The sequence below is a fragment of the Exophiala bonariae genome (assembly GCF_035927105.1).
Source record: "Exophiala bonariae strain CCFEE 5792 chromosome Unknown scaffold_9, whole genome shotgun sequence".
NCBI lineage: Eukaryota > Fungi > Ascomycota > Eurotiomycetes > Chaetothyriales > Herpotrichiellaceae > Exophiala > Exophiala bonariae.
This window is the reverse complement of record NW_027042484.1, coordinates 836,433-856,166: the sequence shown is the minus strand read 5'-3', so window position 1 is coordinate 856,166 and position 19,734 is coordinate 836,433. Positions and strand designations below refer to the sequence as shown.

Genomic DNA, 19,734 nt, shown 5'->3' with positions numbered 1-19,734 from the left:
AAGGCATATCGTTTCACGAGACATACGAGATCATGGCCACACCCATTCCGAAATTGGCAGGGTCGATAACGTGCGGAGTACAGGGGTTTGAGAATTTGACGCAAAACTGGCTTTCAATTGCTCGAATTATTTCATCCTTGCGCCTCGACCCTGACCATATCGGACATTGTTATAGACTGTGCTAGATTGAATAAACATGACTCATCACTTCGCTGATGAGATACACACAAACGAAATCCTGAACCACTTTAGTCCTCGACATGTAATCTTCTCTACGTTGTCCCCGTCGCGTTCGTACCGTAGTGTGTAGATGCGCCCAAAACATTTTGTGTTCGCGTTCTCCTCTCGACGCAAATGCTGAACCTGGAACAGCACACGCATTATATCAACGACGAGACCAAGGACCTGGAAGTTCGAGCCGAATGCATTGGTGCGATCATAACCTAGAGAGCTGGCATCCACGTCACAACAACGTCAAACCTTGATTTGTGGCTATTCTAATCTACAAGCCTGTGAGTGGCAGCTGCTACCACTGAGACGCTAGTCGAGTTCAGACGCACAGCGACCGGTCGAGACGGCCGCAGCTGCAAGTCTCTGTCCTGGCCATACCATCACCTATGGTGTGATCATATCGCTGGGATTGATGGTTGAGACATATTGAACTATGCTATTCACAAGAACAGCCAAACACTGTGCTAGAGACGTGGAGTTGATCAATCTACGTGCAGAGAATGACCTTACAATTATGATATGATCCATTTTTGGACAGGGCTGCTATGCCTGATGTCATCTCCCTCCATGATCAAGGGTTCTATGGCCTAATTCGAAAGAACCTGGACTGCTTTGACTCAATATGCATGGCACCTCTATTAACCACCTGGCTGGCAACCTCAGCGGATCCCATTCTATCAGGAAGACTGTTTGACTGAGACCAGCAAGAATAGTGCCCGCCAAATAACCGCCTTGTAAGACAGTGTCTAATAATTCAAAACGTGGTGCCGTAGTGCTTTTCGTTGGTAAGTAAACCGAGTCGATCGCTGACTTGCTCAATATCCAGTCCCGAACACCTGGAAGCTGGATTGTAGATGAGATGAGCCCATCAAACATGGGGTTTCGATAAATTGCGCTTGGGTGGCGGGTATGGTAGTCGAGATCAGGGCGCCGCTGGAAACGGGTGGCATAAGGCGCATTATGCCCTCGGTGGGGAAATGCATCCAGGCTCCGGCTCGTCTGGATATGCTTGTGCGGTCGAACCAACTGAGGCCAGTGCAGGTTTTATCTTTGGCTTGTGCCTATCGAGGCATACATGAGCCTGAAAGTGAAGCAGAATGTTGGTATGATCATCGATCATCACCATTTGTGGGATGATAGGTATTGGCTTTGTCGCTATGGTTCGCCCTGTAAATTCGCCTGGATTAAACATCAACCATGATTCCACACATTCGGTAAGAAAAGAAGACTTTTTGAATTCATTCCTCAAAATCGTTTTCGAGTAGGTTCTGGACTTGGGCTTCTAGTGACGCTACGGTCATCTCTGCCTCTCTCCTTCAACCACTTCTTCGTGCTGAGCTCCAATTCGCGATCGAGATCTGGACTAGGTTCTTTTCGATGGATGAAATTGCAGAATCCACCTCTTACACAGCCTTCGCCAGAATTCAGTCGACAACAAGCTTCCCGAAAATCGGTGACGGGCGATAGTTCGCAATAGATTGGTCGAGCAGCGTACCAGCGATTGTTGAGAGCGTCGCATGCTTGTTGCGCAGAATCTTCGTACTTGAATCGTGCGTAAACATTTCCGATTAGATGATCATTGTTGTTGTCGCAGACCACAACTTCTTCAATCTCCCCATATTTGCACATCTCACACCAGAAGTCCTCATAGAAAGCATCGAAGTGGTTCTGCAGTTGGGAAGGATTCATCTTATTCTTTTGATCATATGCCGGATTCTGGTAGAGATTTGGAAGGAGAATAGTCTGGCTGTAGGATGGTTTGACATGCTTTCGCGAACATCGGTCGCCGTGTCTGCACGCGCCGATTTTGTAGTAGAAAGAGCAGTTGACCTGTTATCATGTCAGTAAGCTGAGTGGAATAGATTGTAATAAGGGAATCACATACCTTGTCTTGTTCTGTGCCAAAGATTGACGCGAGGTAGTTGGCCATCGTGAAGACTGAGCTTGTGGGAAGTTGTTGTGATGTTTATGCGTATATATGATGGAGTAGCAGGTTAATCACTGTCGTCCCTCTTCAATGATCAGTCAATACTAATAGTGTGCTTGGACAACTTGGAGAAGGTATGGTGCTGAAGGAACAGAAAGCGCAAAGAGTTTCTATACGACCGCGAGGCAAAGAAGGAAGATCACGTGCACTGTACCTGTCATTCTAGAAATTTCTTGGCGGCTTAGTCACTGTTTCGAGATCAAATTGAACTACATTTCCTGTCCATGAGATTCAATTTGAGCTTCCTTGTCGATGCTGAACTGTCGTATTACACATAATATTCGAAAATTTGAATGTCTCGCATAGAACTAGCTGTCCTAAATGAGGAGATCCTACAAGCTTGCACAGCAAAGCAGACTTTTCAGCCACCGTCTCCTGAACAGGACGTGGGTAAACTGTTGCTTAGATTCATAACCTTGAGCATGACTTGTTCATATGAGGAATCTCGTGTAAAACAACTTCAAATACCCAAATCGATGCATGTCTTCTATATGCTGTTTAATTAACTTGTAGCAACAGGGCTTGACCATGATATTCAGGTCCGAGTTAGCATTTCAATGAATAGTTTCACGCTTGAGGGTGATTAGTGGAAGCTAGTGATTGAGGCGGATTTACTTTGTTCCTGAATGCTGCCAAGCCCTGGAGCTTACTAACTCATTCAGTGGCATTGATTGGAGGTCACGCCAATCACGGATCAGACCACTCACGTACCTCTACAGCGCAGTTTCGACAACTTGAACTTGGACTTCACTCCTTGATTCTTTGTTCGACTGCTCAACAACGCTCCTACCCACCCCACCACCTCTTGCACCATGTCGGCAGCACGAGTGGCCTTCTCTGTGGCCCGACGAGTTCCTTTCAAGCCTGCCCGAATCGCTCCCAGAGCTTTCTCGACCGTCCAAGCTCGCCGTATGTCATGAACAATTATCAGAGCTCCAAACTACCTCACCAAACACTTCGGAGCTGTATTGTAAATGTTGCTAACATGCTCGGATGATTAGGAGAAAAATGGGACCCCAAACCCGGTGAATCCAAAGGACAGTTGCTTCCGTTCGAAGGTGAGCGCTCGCATAAAAAGCCAGCTGCGAAGGTCCAATGCCTTGTGAGCTAGGCTTGGGCGAATAACTCTACGCAACTTCGGGATATACTAAGCTCTTATTTCAGAGATCAAATCCGATAAAGACCTGCTCCCCCCTGGTGGTGAACCCGGAACCATCCCCACCGATCTCGAACAGGCAACTGGTCTTGAACGTCTTGAAATTCTCGGAAAGATGCAGGGTATTGACATTTTCGACATGTCACCACTGCCATCAGACAGAACAGGTGCGTCCTAAGGATACCGCCGGGCTATCAATTCGAGAGATTGGTTTACAAGTGCTGGCCGCTAATCTGATATCCTTATGCAGGAACCTTTGAGAAGCCGATTGTTGTTAAGTCTGCTGGAGATGAAATCCAAGTTGGTTGCACCGGTTCCCCTGCAGATTCCCATGTCGTGAGGTGGTGTGTGGTATGTCTTCCCGAAATTCACATGTCATGTCTTTATGTTTCCCGATTAACATGCGACTTTAGCTATCGCGTGCCCGACCTTTTGAACGTTGCGATGAATGCGGCAGTGTCTACAGAATGGATTATGTCGGTCCTGCAGATGACCCGCATGACCATAGTCACGGCCATGGCCACGGTTATGAGGAGCCCAAGACTATGGCCGACTATGTCAAGCCAGAGTATTGGTACAGATAAAGACAAAAGAATGCGAATTTTCTGACTGGATGAGATGGTCACCAACAGTTGTACATAAGCACGGTGATAAGAGGGCATTGCTCGCAATAAAGCACGTTACTGAGTTCCATATTACTGCCCATAAGGTGACCGCCCTGCTGTACGAAGGAACACGGGTCCATTGTATCTGGCCGCACGCCATCTACTAATCTTAACTTGTGCTTCAAGGTGGCGCCATAAGCTGTGCACCGCGCCCAAAGACCAACTCTCTCTAGTCGCCCACCATCTCCTTATCCCAACCTCGGCTTCATGGCGGTACCGAGCTGTACTGGAGCACTTGAAGGATCAGCTACCTGTCGCCCACCAAAAGCTTAGTGTCATTGTCATATTCTGGTGGGTGCTGAGACATAGACAGGCACGAGTTCGGTGGTCTTTGATAGCCTGCTATGTACGTAGTATAGCTTTCATATCAAGGAGGGTGCTCATGGTATGGAAACTCCTGAACCAGTAGTGCTTAATCACCCGCTGACAGCATAGGGAGTCCTCGGCTCAAGACAGGCTTATGATTATGTGGCATTTTCATGGCTGGTGGGCTTTAGTCGCCCTCTAACCATACCGGCAGTCCACACTCTTCTCACTTGTGCGTAAAGAAGATTGAAATGAAGCATTGACGAAGAAAGGGGGTAAGCTGTCATTGCAGTAGGTTTGATTGACTGGATATCAGTCTATTAGTATAAGCTGTGGCTAATAGAACACAGTCCGGACCTCGTCGAACAGCTCTAAAAGCTCCTTGAGATTCTGTTGCTTGGCTGCAATCTTCTTCTGCTTCTTTTCCAACTCGTCCTGCTCTTCTTCCACGTCATTTGGCAGTTTATCGACCCAGGAACTCATTTCTGACAGCCTAGCAAGTCTATCCTCGGGAGTGGCGGCTTCTCGTACTTTCTTGGCTGCCACATACATGGCTTTGAGGCTGATGTCTCGCTCGGCCAACACGAGCTCGTCTTGGAAGACCCAGTCCTTGCTACCATTCTCGTCGACGATTGTGCACTTCACTACCGTAGGAAACGAACTCTTGGTGGGAATTTTGGCCTTATTGGCTAGTAGGCTTGCGTTGAAAGTGGCTTGGGTCGGGGTGCTGCCACCATCAGAGTCGTAGTTAACGAGTCCACGAGAGCCAGCACCGGCGTGATTTGCGGCGAGACTTGCTTTTGCGCGAGTGTCATGCACCAATTCGTTCTGCAGGACTCGGTAGACATGGGGAAGAGCCTTGTGGGCCTTGGACAGCTTAATCACCTGCGTCTGAGGTTTGAATTTGATTTGGCTCGATGATTCGACATGCAGCGCGTTGACAGCGGCCGCGAGTCCTGCTTTTCTTCCCAACTGCTCGCCTTCGGATGGGTTGGCCTGATAAGGGGTTCCTTATTGTTCGGTCATTACCTCTCAGCCATAAGAGTTCACATTAAACTTACACTCGAGGATTCCGCCATGATCCAGGTTGAGTCTTCTTTGGGTCAGAGAGTTTATATGTTCGTTTGTTCGTTTGGAGTAACAGTGCTCATAAAGACGATATCTGAGATCTAGGGGATGCGTATGGTCGCGAAGCCGCATTGCCGTCTGCCGGTATGGTCGCTTAGTCGTATCTTGAGTTTCCACATCTCTATTTGTTGATGAACATCACAATAGCTGCTTCGCTGTAAGCCTTGGTCCATCGCGGCTCCGATATTCTGCTTGATCTGTGCATCCTTGTTGTATATTCTTCAGCCCAACAATACTGTAAAGGAGATAGATTGTGCTATCCCATTGAGTCAATCAACTGGCTTTCAGAAGCTAAATTACTGATCAGCAGGTCACAAGTCTTACGCCAACAAAGGAACGACACAAAAACTGTGCAGCCAGACGAGTAGAAGAATCAAAGATCAAAGAAAGCAGATAGAATTGGCGAGGCTGCGCACCAAATACTTGGATAATAAGGCTGAAACACATTAGGGATGCTCAGGACCATAAGCGAAGGCAATCAAGGGAAACAGGAGCTGCTCCATAATTAGAAATATTGGCGTGAATTAGGCGAGGGCTCATGGCCAGGTCTAGACATTGTGAGGAAGACATCGAAACCCCTAATTATGTGAGGACTCATCCCAATACTTTGTGCTAATCTTTTGCTTTCAATGTCGGCCCATCATCGATGTCAAGTTCCGCCAGTAAACTGAGGACCAACCTGGAAAGCTTGGAAACCCTGCCAGTCGAGTAATCATCAATCGTTATGTCGGCTCTGAATTCCGACAAAGTGCCGACATCGGAAGATCCAAAGACAGAATCAAATCTTGCGGTGGAAGATGCAATTCGAGAAGCCACAAATGATCGTGTGAGGATCGTCCTTCTGAGCATAGTGAAGGAAAGCTCAGTGGCCAGAGACTTGGTGAGCAAAGAATTGCTCGTTCAACAAAAGGAAGACAGCGCATCCAGGAATCCGAAGAAAAGAAAGCGGTACGAAATCTGCAAACAGTGCAGCAAAGAATACGCGGTTGAGCAGAACCACGAGAAGATTTGCGTCCACCATCCCGGTTAGTCAGCTTCTCGTAACCTGCCCCTTGGATGCCCCTCGTGTTGCGCACAGAGACCTGACTCCAACTTCCAAGCAGGTGCCAAACAGCTGGATTTCAATTCGGGCTTCTGGAAATTTGTCAAGAACGATGACCAAATCAAGGATGACGAAGAGTCGCAGGAAGGCTATGAGTGGACATGTTGTCACGAGCGCGGCAACGCTGTTGGCTGCACAACGTCCGAGCACTCGCCACAGGAGATCAAGCACACCAAGTTGAAGTTCTACGATGAATAGTCGTGGAGAGATGTGAGCTCTTTTCCATAGCACTTGTTCCAGATGCAGATGAGGTACCTCAACATGAAACAACCGTTGGATGTTTCAATCCGCAGATCGAGTTTGATCCGTCTTGGCGACGCGGTTGATCATCAATAACCTTTTGCCTGTAACTTAAATCCCTTTTCTCTTCCTGCACGCTAGCTGAGTTACTGCTGCGGTAGCCACATATACAAGTGCTTGTCATGCCACTACCGGGAAGGAACATCTACGCTGGGCTTGCCGACAGCTCTACAAGAAAGGACGAGGAAGGCGCGAGGTCCCGTGGCCATCCTCGTGGCATCCTCAACGAATTACACTTTCGATGCAAGTTTATATCACTTTAGGCAGCTGGCAAGCAGTTTGGAGCACAAAGTTGAATTTCTTTCTTTTGCCATCAGTGGATGTCTGCTCCTTAACCTTGAGCTAGATCCTTGTTCAAGGACCAGATTCTCTCTGCCGATATTACATGAGGCTATCCTTGCCTACAATTTGTGCTTTGAGGCATTGGGAAGGGCCGACCTCCCCGATCCGTCCAACCATGAAGTACGGAGGCAAATATCCCTAGGTAGGCATCACCTCGCAGCGCGCAAGACTACTCGCAACATGACTCGCGACCAGGGTGCAGAGTACTTGTCATGTTTTAGGAGGTCTAGCTTGATCTACTGTGGTATACGTTATTCAGGATGTACACCGCCTCGCTCAGGGTACCACCGGGAAATGGGTCAGGATACTTGCCAGACTCTACCTACGTCAAGGACAGGCATCCTACTAGGTACCTGCTTCCTAGCGCTACATCGAACCACATCCTATCCTTCCCTGGCAACGGTAGTCGGAGGACCTCTTACTGCCTACCCTTCCCCTTCCAGGAACCCCTGTGGATCCTCACCAGTGCCGCCCGAGAGTCTTCCATTGCTCAAAGCGGGATCCTTTTTAGTCGAAGAGCCCCGGCCTCGGGTGCCTGCAAGTGACTACAACTCATTTAAGCGAACCATGCAAGAATTCAGCCTCTTAGTCCTCGTCGAGTACCGTGGGATCATATGCAGGTTCCATTCATACTGAAGCAGGTACGTAACCCTTCAAAAGGTGAACAAAGCTAGCGAGCGCCTCTGCAGATGCCTGACGTGTCGCACGTCCCTGGCGATACTTCGAAAGTGTCTGTAACACTTGTCCGCATCAAGATGTTCTCAGGTGATCTCTTCTTGCTTCGCTGTCACCAATTCAAGAGCGTTGGTTGACATACTCATACCTCTTTCGAAGACAGACAATTTACCTCACGTGATGCGGCAAGATATACTCAGTGATCAGACCTGCGAACTTTGGCATGGATCAAGCCACTGCCCTGAATGTTCCGGGGTCTCTTCCTGTCTCTCTTCTCGCCCGATCCTTAGCCAGGGTCTGATGAGTTGGAGCTTCTGTTAAATGAACAGGGGTTGTATAGTGTCTAGCCTGGAGTAATTCAGAGCACGTTCGGGTTACACAACAGCTACCCCTAAGATTCCCCTCTTTGTGATTGATTAGACGCCTAAACTTATCATTACTGGCGGTCTTGATAAGTTGTCCATTCTGGTTCCGAGCGCATCACGGTGGTTGCCGACAAAGCGTCCGAACGTATTGAAGGCACCAGCCCCGAGCCGTCCCGCAGAAGCTACCTTTTCTATCCCTGCTCCTTACATCATTAGGAAATTCGTTAGCGATCTCTGGAGGTATTGGTACTTACATCATCCTTGCAGGCGATGTTGCACGGCATGAGCGAAGGATGTGTTGCCATATCTTATCACGCTTCCTCTGCTTGCTATCAAAGCTTGTGGACAGTGCACTGCACTGCATGTTTACCCTTGGCAACCTCTTTAGCCTTTGTGGTGAGCAAGGTTAGAAAATTCTTGATGGATGTCTCTTTTGGGTGCAGTGCAGTTGAAACCGGGTGGCATCACTAACCATGTCTAACATTGGTGTTTATCAAACTGTGGGCCCATCCAGTAACATATGGATCCCTCAGACTCGCTAGTTCTCCATGGGAAAAGGATGCGGACATGACATACGACCCAGTCTCATCCAATCTGCTCTTCCACATGAAGCGACTCGCATACTCGGTACAGTAGGCTTTCAGTCTATTCGAGTTTCGAGATTAAAACTAATCTCCCACGGCCGGGGTCTGTCTACACTAGATTTTCAACCCCTTCTAAACCAAAGTTTCCAAGTGTCATCATTTGCTCGTTCACAATATTATGCACTTACGAATCTGTGGCTTTTTGAGAAAAATTTGGCATTGGGAAAAAAGAAAATCTCTCACCGCAAGTCAGCTCATTATTTTCTGCTGCTAGGAAGGTCAAACAATATACCGAGTACAATTCCGGAAGGTTACTGGCCTCTATCACGCTGCAATATGCAAGCCACGTCACATCTTATGATCCAGGTTCGTCCAGAATCACGTCCTCGCATATCGAAGAGGCCCTTCCCACCAAAAGTTGCATTATTGATTCGTGTGGAATTGGATTGTGGGATGGTAAGTCATCGCCAGTTTGCTTCTGCGATGTGACTTGGACTGGGTCAATGAGCTCGATGAGGCAATCTGATCTTCTAACCCGGACTTTAGTGGGAGGACTGCCCAGAGGCTACTCCGAACGAAGTTTAATTCAAGTTCAACGCACGAGACAGGTCACATCTGACAGGCCTCATTCCGTGCAGCACCATCCCATTGTCATCAATATGTGCCCTGCATGTGGCGTTCGTTGCTCTCAACATGTCGCCATGCCGTCAAGCACAGCAGAAGGTTGGTCAAATCGCTTGCATGAACGCCGCTGTCAAACAGGCCACAGTGTACGACGCGAACTCATGAGTCACGACTGCCGCTTTAGGTGACTGATCAAGTCTAGCCAGTCATAGCGATGGCCGTGTTTAGACGAGCTCACGCCCTTCAATACGAGGATTCATAAGAGTCTGTCGCCCGGCTGTTCGGCCCCCAGGCCCCCGATGCTGTGGAACGATACACAGCATACACGCCATGCAAGTGATCCATGGATGGCAATACGAAGACGGGCAGTTCGTGGCATGCCTGCAGGATCAGCACGAAGGGTGATTGCAGGGGAGAAAAAAGATTGAGGCAAAGCTGTCCAGGTGTGCTGAGCGACCCTTCTACGGCAGGACGATCGAAAAAAATACCCAGAATCGCCTCGCAACTCTATCAGCACAACGGGGCAACACCGTCTCCAGAGAGAGTCAAGATATACATCCCGTGATCAGGGTCGGCGTCGAGCACTCGAACTTTTTCTTCCAACCGTGGGGCAGGCAAACATTAACCCCAGCAAGGCTGAGAGAGGAGGGCTTTGTACCACGTCGGTTGACATTGTGTAACCACACCCCGATGTTCAGTGTCTTACACAATGGCTCCAAAGGACAGGCTCCGGATTCCTTTCCCATGGAATATGGCCAGCAGGACGTGGGATGGTGGCGAAGTGACTGATTGACCTGATACCTTGTCTTATCCTGCCACCCCAAACCATTTTTCTAGCAACTGGCAAGGCCGAGTCGAGTACTTGCCGATGCGGTGTCCCTATAGCACTCACGACCACGGGAATACACTTCCTCTGGAGGAGGAGGAGGAGGTGTATATATGTGTGTGAAGTAAGGAACCTGGAGTGCGCTTCGAAGCTATTCGACAATAGTGCAACCGTGTTCTTCTGCCTCTGAAGCCTTTTTTTAGCCTGCCTGAATATCACTACTAGTACATGGAAAGGTGCAGAAATATTGCATTTCGGCTGGTTCAGGCTGTGGATAGTAACTTTTGTCACCACCAAAAGTTATCCGTCACTAGATCTGGCGAGTCACGCCTTGTTAGGCAGTATGAGTGCTGAACTGCCTCTTAATTCTTCCTATTTTGAACAATCACGCCATCATATTTGAGTGCGAGGCACGTTGGTAATTTACTTGGAAAATTACAAGTAGAAATGGTATTTTTTTCCGATCACATGAATCGGCATTTTAGAATTTTTCAGAGCTAGCCACCCATTGCAATGATACGCCGATGAATAAATGTCTTTGAGGAAAACGCCCAAGACACATGACGCACGCAGAAAGCAAAAACAGAAAGGGGTAGTAGAAAATTAGCTGTAGAGGTGTGTGTGAGTGTGAAGAAGCTGAGTGCAATATCCCATGTCCTGTTGTGTCCTAGCTCTCTCAATTCCTTGGCTTCATCTCTGTCCTTGAAAAGAGAGAGTTCTCTCTGTGTGGAGGGAAATATAAGCGTCTGGGGCTTGCAACAAAAGTTTGCACCCTGATGACGACTCATAATAACCATCGAAGTAGAGTACCTCCCATCTGTCCATAATCCTTCCATCGTTTCCCGTGTGCAAATGCTAATACCATCCATCATTTCGTCAATCATGAGAAGAAAAATTCGCCGATCAAGTAAAAGAACGCCCAAACACAATCAATCGCTATTTATGACAGCTCCCAAGCAGCCAATCTCCGATCTTGCTATGCATCTTTGAGAAGAAGAAAAATACCACATGGCGCATCGTGTTGAATCATCAACTCCCAAGCCAAAATCAAGTCCATGTGGACGAAGACAATCTTTGTCTCTAATTCGAAGGTAAGAGCAAGAAACCATGACCTGATCAACTGGCGGGATACAGAGGTCGGATAAGCTTTTTGCAGCCTTATTGCCAAAAGGCAAGGCATATTGACAAGAAGACCTCCCAAACCCGATCCATAATCCGTATCATTCCAATTTTTTGAGATAACCTCCCGAGTATTTTGAGTGAATGTGTTGCTTTTGGACAATTGAGGGGGAAATGCGGTAGCCCACAAGGTGTAGAAATGGAGTGAGGAAGAAAAATAAGCTCTGCGTCACTTTTCAATGAAGCATGAGTCAAAGGCATGGAAATAATGTGCCGTGAAAAGAAATAAAACTATGCAGGGAGGGCTTGAGAACGTCTGACTTCGTAGCCGGCGTAAAATCGTTTGTCGTCATCAGTGAGAAGTTTTTCATGCATCTTCTCCTCAACAGTGTCAAAGTAGTCTTGGGGCTTCTTTTGCTTGATCATTCTTCCGGAGTCACTGGCATCGGCGTTGGCACGACTTCCCCAGGTTGTCTGCGGCGGGGGGATTAGCACTTCTGGGGTTGGTATATTCGAATAACAGGAGACGTACCTCGCTAAGGCTGATGCCAGCATACAGTTTGATACCGCCATGGAACCAACCAAAGAGGATGGAAATAGGCCATAGAAGGATATCGACAGGATACCGAACGAAGTGAGTCACGAGCTTGATGAACTTAGAGAAAATCATCCACGCGCCAAAGGAGTAGAAAGCCGTTTTGGCTTGTTCAGCAGGCCAATCGGAGACACCATGATACAAGAAGAACCACAACAGAGCATCTCCAAGGAGTGCGGGTGGTGCAAGGGTTGTAAGGTGGACAGCGTAAGTGCTCCAAGGTTGTTGACTGATGTTGGGAGATTTGTCAGTGCCAAGACCAAATGATGAGCCGGGGGTAGAAGGCAAAACTTACATCCAGATGTTTCGCTCAGCGAACAAGCTCGTCATGTTACTTCGCCAGTTGCTCCGTGCCCATCGCAAACATTGCTTGAGGAACTTTGGATTGTTTTCCAGAGTTGTCTGAACCTCGCAGTCGGGGTGGTATTGCATGTAAGTCTCGTGACCGTGATTCACCATCCATCGGGTCAAGAAATTGTCATCATCCGCGTTCAACTGATACTGTCCAAACCACCACTTCTCGTTGGTGAAGCCATTGGTGAAATTGATGTCCTGGAGGATGCTGGTGCGGTATGCACAAGTGCGTCCTGAGAGGCAAGGCATGCCACCATCCATATGGGTGGTGGCTGCACAGTCGAAATTTCGGCGTTCCAAGTACAAGGCACCCAAAAAACCATAGATTCGCTGGGAGAAAGTGGGATTCTCGGCTCTTCTCAGTCTTTGGCAAGTCACGACACCTCCATATTTCTTGTCCTCGAATGGTGCCAGCATCCATTCCAAGGTTTGAATTGGCCAGGTCACATCATCGTCAGCAAAGACGATGATCTCAGTGGTGACCTCGGGGATAGCTCGGGCCATTTGGCGACGCTTGTTTGCCTGCTTGACCGACATACAGCGAATACGATGGTATTGTGCGGCTGGCATCTTGGACATGGTTCTCTCTGCTTTGTGCAAGTTCTCGTCGATGGTGACCAGAATGATCTCTTTGGGCTCGTTCTCGAGAATTGAGGCGATGGTGCGTTCGAGTTCTTCTCCCTCACCATCCAGGGTGGGCAAGATGACTGTGACATCCTTGGTGCTCAGAGTGGGGTTTTCTGGGATGGGGATTGGCTTGAAGGTCCAGAAAGACCACAGGTTGACGACCAGTCGAGCGTAGCGCCAGATGCTAGCTTGGGGGTTAGATGAGGCGTTGATCGAGTGCCGGGCAAGTTGACTTACAAGTAGCAGACGAAGATCTGGAACCAGGTGTGAGCGTCCATGATGGGTGGAGAGATATCAAAGTCCGAGACCGAGGCGGGCAAGCAATAACGACTGTAAGAGTGGTAGAACCACTCGGGGAACCAGGACGGCAAAAGCAAGGCAAGGACGAGCGAGACGGCTATTGGGAGGACATGAGGTGAAGTTGGAGGTGACCAGAGACCAAAGGAAGAGAGATATGAGTAGTACAAGTAGAGATGTTGAAATATGGGGGAAGTGGAGGGGCTAGTTAAAGAAAGAAGCCATGGCCGTGGTGGTGAGCCGTACAGGGTAAGAGGACGAGGTGGAAGTGACGACCGTGGATGCAGAGAGGCAGGGGAGCGTGAGGGAGGCGCTCACAGCCAGCAAACTAAAAGTGGCATGGGAATTGCAACATGCAGAGTGCAGAGTGCAGAAGAGGACACGACAGGACAAGATACGGACGGATAGTGACTTGATGTGTTGCAGAACGAGGGACGAGGGACGTTTCGGCTTAACCACCCCAGAAAAAGAAGAATAGCTTGTCAGTTGTGCTGCAGTGGTGGTGAGCGTCAAATTCGTTAGCCGCATGGATGGGTTGTTGGTGCCCCAGGGGTGCATGATTGGATGGAGGGGTCAGCAGGGATGATGGGCAGTGAGGGTTTCTTGCCGCAAGGGCGTTTCTGCATACGAGACTAACTGCTACATGGAGGGGGAGGCATCAATTCGTGGGCTTACTCGTCCGACATGGAGTGGGTGGGAGACGTGGGAGTGGGAGGGAAGTCTTCTCCAACAACCGTCAGCCATCAGCCATGGGAAGCACGGAGCGAGATGAGATGATAGTGGTAATAATTGAGCACGCGCTGCAGTAAACAGGCTTAGGCCCTGCAGCATGTGTGTGTGGATGGAGCCGCCACCGATGCGATTCTCAGTCTCATGTGAGAGGCACTGGCATGAGGAAAAATTATGTCTTTTTGTGGGCATCATCGCTGTGCAGGTCGCCTACTGCAAGTGCGGCCAAGTATCAGACACTGGGGGGGGTAAAGGGAAGATGCATGACGAATTTCAGAGTGACGCTCAGGCTTTGGTTACAGTGACTAGTTAAGCAGTGAGAGGGAGGGTATACCGAGTACTCCGTACCTAGAGACTTCGGTGCCCCCTACGAGCACTTCGTAGGTACCAATCGACCCACCAGCCGTCTCGGCCTCAAAGGTCTGGAGGCAATGTTGACTTGTCTGGTTATCAGCGGGCTGAACCACGACGCCGACGAGCAGAAATCGGGACAAGAACCCCCTACTGCCCCATCGTCCATCGACTCTCCAGCAACAATCGGACTCCAGCGATCAGCGCCTAACTTAGTCTTTTCAACCAAATGCGGATGCTCGAGACTATTGGCGAGTCAGGCAATCTAGTGGTCAGATTACCTCTTCCATGAGAGCGCTAAAGGCTTGACTCACTGCTACAAGGAGGGAGGATCAAGGGCTTGGCCTGGACCTGGTCTTACTGGCATTCAACATATTACCCAAGCGCAATTGCAGGCACCTCAGCGGCTGCTTGAGGAACAAATAGGCATGCCATTATCGCCTGGAGCCCTGATGACTGCTGCTTCGGCGCGGCTGCATTCCTTCCACCTACAGGCTCCCGCAGCACAGTGGACACAGTGGATTCTTCCTTTTCGTTCCTGTCTCAGAGCGACATACTTCGTACTGCATATATCTCCAACGTACGTTTTGCAGTGGCGATCCTGTCATCTTAATGCTCGGCCTGAAGTTTACCTGGCGAGGACATGATGCAGGTGATACAAAGCTAGCTCTGACGAAGCCATCTTGATGGCGGCGCTGGCACTGCGGCCTCGGGCGGGCTCTCCAGGCGCTGACAAGCATCCCGCAGCCTATTCCTCTAGGGCTCAAACCTAACCATACTGCAGCTGGTCCGCTTACTCCTGGCACGCAGCAGGTACTCGGTACATTTGTACAAGTATCCAGCATGTACCTTTTCTCTTTCCTGAGCAAGGACACTCTCAGGCCTCGGGTCTATTATCCATCAACTGTGATTGTCGTTGGGGGACCGGCTTTGCGCTGCTCGACCGACCACCGGCTGTGGCAATCATTCTCGTTCAACAATTTCAATGTTATCAACTTGGACCTCATCGAGAGCACCAGTCGAATGCCGCCTGTTCAATTCTCCGTTGATTTCATGACTGCCGCCATCACCAAAACGTAAACTGCTCCACTACACACCAGAGATTTTTGTAGTCTACTGCCCCGCTAGCCTTCTGGTTCGCATTGGACTACGTCGTAAACAACTGCCACTCTCTACCAATTCGCTGAGATCCAAGCCATCGAACTTGGATGCAGGACATGCTAAGCTCGAACGGCTGTAGGGCTTCGATTCAAGTGGCTCCCACAGTCAACTGTAACCGAAAAAAAGACCATTGCAGTCCACTCATCCTTAGCCTCTTCCCTCAAGACACCACTTGCCCACCATTCTTGCATCGCTCATCTGCTCTCTCGCCCGCCTCTCGCCCCACTACCTCGCCAACTGCTTTTCGAGTTGCGCTCATGCTTTTGTCCACTGCCCAGTAAGTCGACAGCGGACACAATCTGCCTGGCACCAATTCGCCAGCTTGTTCGCTTGCTGCTGGGACTATGACAAAGAGGCTCGAGATTCCGGAGGCTCAGCACAGCACTTGGGTGCGGCACTTTGTCCAAACTCGCCCTACAGAAGTCAAGCTAATGGGGCGAGGAATAGGCACTACGAGGTACGGATACGTCTGGCCTGCCTACGCTTCAAGACTGCTCGTTTCTCCAGATTTTCGGCGATGGCACCGATGGCATGACCTGATCACCCGCCTCTAGCAGGGCTTCTGAAGATAGTTGAAGCCACCAGAGAGATCTGAACTCAATTTTTGGCCGTGCCCGCTTGGTGCTGCCCCTCCTACTTCAATCCTCGCACTTTGCGAGATCAGCTGCACGAGTCTAGGCAAGGGTCCAGCCCAGAATGGACCTGTGCATCACCAGAGGCCTGTCTCTTCAGACCCGCCGCCCCCAGATGGCGCAATGCGACTCAACACGGAATCACCCGCAACCTCTATCGGGATAGGCCATCGATCTATCAATCGGCCCTTGCTCAACCATTTTCATAACAGCCGGGGAGGCATTGCCCCTAGCAGGCCATTTCTAACTCGAAGTTTCGTACTCGGTGTTCGAACCTCCTACTACGCGTCCCTACTACAAACCTCCATCAAAAAAGAGTGCCTGGCTGCTCAATGTCGCTAGTTCGATTTCCATTTTCGCTGCAGCATGTAGTATGATCATCAAGGATTTGCGTGTAAATACCCACCACTTCCATGCACCGGTCTTGCCGAGATGTTCCTGGATTCCCTGCGCCGTAGTCTCCGCTGACAACACAGATTTTTCCGTCTTCATCTTGATTCCTCCTTGTGAGCTTACAAGACGTCGACATGATGCACGCCACCCCAATCAGCCGATCGGCCCCCGAGACCCTGGTCGAACTTCGGACATGGGTAAAAACGGTACAGACTTAGTAGGTATCAAGGAGATCGAAGTGTAATAGCGATCAGGGACGATTGAACATGTCAGTGTTTCTCTGCATTTGTCCTCCCTCCCGTCCCAAAAGCAGCACTGGTGTCGAAGCTGGGCACGGAAGAGAGTTTGGCCAGAGACGCCACCACCCATCCAGTTCCAATTCTCTTTAGTGTTGGAAATCCACTGATAAAGGTAAGCTTGCAATTGCGGGCTACCATGTCAGATAACATGACGCTATCGACATCGGTTACTACTAGTAGTTGACATCTCAGATTTCACGAGCCGCACTCACATATTACCGCAATCATGCCGATTACAATAATCATCAGACCACATTAATCGAATCATGACTTCTTTTTTCATTTCTGCAGCGATTGTTGCCGAACATTCGATTTTCACATTTCTTCTCTCGGAAGGGGAAAAAGTGGGCGTGCTTGCAGGAATACCACAGTCCTACTGAGGACTCATGCTTGGATACCTGCAAGGTTGAGCAGGCCTATCCTTGCACGGCACTCTAGTGGGGAAAGGTCTGCTTGGAACGTCCACGAAGTCATGCAGAAGTGCACATGGTGGCGTCCTCTCTAACCTGTTAGCGGCTCCCACCCCACAGCTGAACAACAGCGAAACTATCGAAATCCACCCAGTGCTGCATGCAACTTGACTCAGACTTATCGCGGGCGGCCACTTCAGTTTCTGTTCTTGCTGAATGCCAGTACCGTCACATGTTTTGAGGGCGGCCTCGGGAGCTACGGAGTTGGTCAGTTACGAACCCAGCACATGCGAAGGACTATGGTTCCTGCTTTATGCGAATGTTTCACGAAGATCTTGTGCAACGCTGAAAACCGATTGCAAGCTCAGATCAGTGATACATGCGCAAGACGGAGGTAGTGCTTTGTGACTCTGGACACCATTGTTCGTGATAATTTGGAACGAAAAATGGACTGTAGCCAGTCGTCGGGGTTCCAAATTATCAAGGAGACTCAAGATCTGACAACGGAGCTCCTTGAGATCAGAAAAGAGTACGGAGTTTACCAAAGGTAGGACATATTCCATATACGAGCTGCGTCCTTAAGCAGGTCATCCCACGCTTTCCCGTTTCATCGTGAATCGTATATGGACGTCTGCGGCATAAAAGGCAAATGCTCAAGTTGTCGCAATTCTACCGTTGACTACGATCGGAGCTCGCTTATACATCTGTGTTGGTTGACATCCTTTGCAGATTTCAGCCACCTGATGCATCTTGTCGCCAATTTACGGAATTGGCATCGTACATTGCAGCGCACGAGTCTAGGGAATCCAAGTTTCTGCAGTCATGCCTTGTCAGAGTGCGACACACTCGCCAAGTGATAGACAAGAAACAATAATGACCAGCAAAGTCGGCCCTAATTGGAGCAGGCTGAACACAGCCCCGAATTTCAACATTCTCCCTAGCTTGTCCTCGGCAGTTCCGGCCGTTTCTGTACAATCCAACCACTGCTGATTTCTTACAACCTGTCATCGAGTTTTAGCTGATCTGCAAGGCATGGATCACTTGACAGCACAGAGTGATTTTCTATAGGCATTGATCGACTAATCGTGTGACCAATTTCGTGTAAGTCTCGAGATCTCCTCTCAATCAAGCAGATCAGTTGCCCCTTGCCCAGCGGTGTTGTTCCGGTACTCAATCGATATTCGCGGTTCAATCCACCGTGTTATTTCGTGAGCGAGCTACACATTCGTCCCTTTTTTTCGCATCACAAGACCCGTTATAGAAAGAGTCGTCATCTGTAGCAGACAGGACGTTGATAGACTACGAATGAAGATACAGATTCATCATGCTGTCCGGAAGCAAGGGCTGCTGTTCCCCCCGAAGCCAGCGCGTTTGGGTGCATTGAGTTGCATGATTGTGTGTGCAAGCACCTAAACAAGTTGCATCATGGGTGGTCCAACGGTTCCTGGGCGATCTGCCCTCAACTGCATCATGCCCCTCTCGCAGAAGAAAGATGGTGTGTTGTCCTTGCATCATTCTTCGGTCTCAAAGTGGGAGGGAGGAGTGGGATACAATTCAGTGACAGAATGATATTGTCCTTCTGCTCGACACAAGAGAGAGCTGCCTACCCTGGGATGTCATCGCCCGCCCAGTGATCCCCCGTAATTCTTGGCGTTCAAGAAGGAAAGTGCTCCGCACTGTTTTGGGCGATTCTTCCAGAGTCACTCTTGCTGCCCGCAAAATCCTTCCTCTCCAGCTCGGCCTGTAGACATTTCCACTCCCACCCAAAGTTCCATCAACACAGCACCAGTTACCCATCTTTAGAACTCCAGCAGTGTCTATCTCTCCACGGGAGATCGACAAACTATGGTTCATGCAAGCGAGGATTGATATGCATTATGTTTGACACCTTCACCGCCATTGTCTTTGCCCCTGGATCCCTCGTGGCTTGACGCAATCTGGCGGTGAAGGTACAAGATTACAAGGCTTCTACGGATATCTCGATTGACGTGCATTCCCCACGGCCCGAAGCGGACTCAACTGTCAAACCATCTCACTAGTTCCTGATACTCGAAATGTCGCCTACAGGCTTGTCACCGCTTCCTTATTGATATAACTTTATTTAACTCTGATTAGACCTCGACACTTGTGTTGGGTTGCGTCAGTTCTTTGCTACGCTATCCTTCTCATTCAAAATGTTCATTTCCAACCCGGAAAAGGGGTCGAAAACTCAATGGCTCACCCAACTGGTATAGCGTTGCTCGTCCATGTACCCCGCCATTTTATGCCTGCCCGTCGTGTAACCCGCAGATACGAAGTTTGATGATCTGCAAAAAGCTCGCCTTTGAAGCCCCGTCCGAAGTGCGATGACCACCGAACCGATGCCAGTTGGACGAGTTGACCACAATGGCGCCGATTGTACTTGTTCAGACAACGAGGTCTTAGCCGTCTTCCAATCACAAGGTAGGTCGTCACCAGAATTTGAGCCTGTGTGGTA

The 19,734-nt window shown here is 49.4% G+C and overlaps 5 protein-coding genes across 5 annotated transcripts; 2 read left to right on the top strand and 3 right to left on the bottom strand.

The window, feature by feature from the left end:
- Window positions 1–1,476: 1,476 nt before the first annotated feature.
- Window positions 1,477–2,161, bottom strand: LTR84_013127 (uncharacterized protein; the record flags this gene model as incomplete). The annotated part of the gene is made up of 2 exons (XM_064856632.1): window positions 1,477–2,061; window positions 2,117–2,161. The coding sequence occupies 2 exons, from the start codon at window positions 2,159–2,161 to the stop codon at window positions 1,477–1,479; spliced, it is 630 nt and encodes a 209-aa protein (XP_064707808.1).
- Window positions 2,162–3,030: 869 nt separating this feature from the next.
- LTR84_013126 (uncharacterized protein) lies at window positions 3,031–3,958 on the top strand (the record flags this gene model as incomplete). The annotated part of the gene is made up of 5 exons (XM_064856631.1): window positions 3,031–3,127; window positions 3,220–3,276; window positions 3,383–3,541; window positions 3,625–3,725; window positions 3,788–3,958. The coding sequence occupies 5 exons, from the start codon at window positions 3,031–3,033 to the stop codon at window positions 3,956–3,958; spliced, it is 585 nt and encodes a 194-aa protein (XP_064707807.1).
- A 723-nt stretch (window positions 3,959–4,681) lies between these two features.
- LTR84_013125 (uncharacterized protein) lies at window positions 4,682–5,424 on the bottom strand (the record flags this gene model as incomplete). The annotated part of the gene is made up of 2 exons (XM_064856630.1): window positions 4,682–5,341; window positions 5,407–5,424. The coding sequence occupies 2 exons, from the start codon at window positions 5,422–5,424 to the stop codon at window positions 4,682–4,684; spliced, it is 678 nt and encodes a 225-aa protein (XP_064707806.1).
- Window positions 5,425–6,197: 773 nt separating this feature from the next.
- On the top strand, window positions 6,198–6,773 carry LTR84_013124 (uncharacterized protein; the record flags this gene model as incomplete). The annotated part of the gene is made up of 2 exons (XM_064856629.1): window positions 6,198–6,498; window positions 6,577–6,773. The coding sequence occupies 2 exons, from the start codon at window positions 6,198–6,200 to the stop codon at window positions 6,771–6,773; spliced, it is 498 nt and encodes a 165-aa protein (XP_064707805.1).
- A 4,928-nt stretch (window positions 6,774–11,701) lies between these two features.
- Window positions 11,702–13,264, bottom strand: LTR84_013123 (uncharacterized protein; the record flags this gene model as incomplete). Its single annotated transcript, XM_064856628.1, has 4 exons — window positions 11,702–11,884; window positions 11,943–12,234; window positions 12,301–13,170; window positions 13,224–13,264. 4 exons carry the CDS (start codon window positions 13,262–13,264, stop codon window positions 11,702–11,704), a joined length of 1,386 nt encoding a protein of 461 aa, XP_064707804.1.
- Between the last annotated feature and the right edge of the window lie 6,470 nt (window positions 13,265–19,734).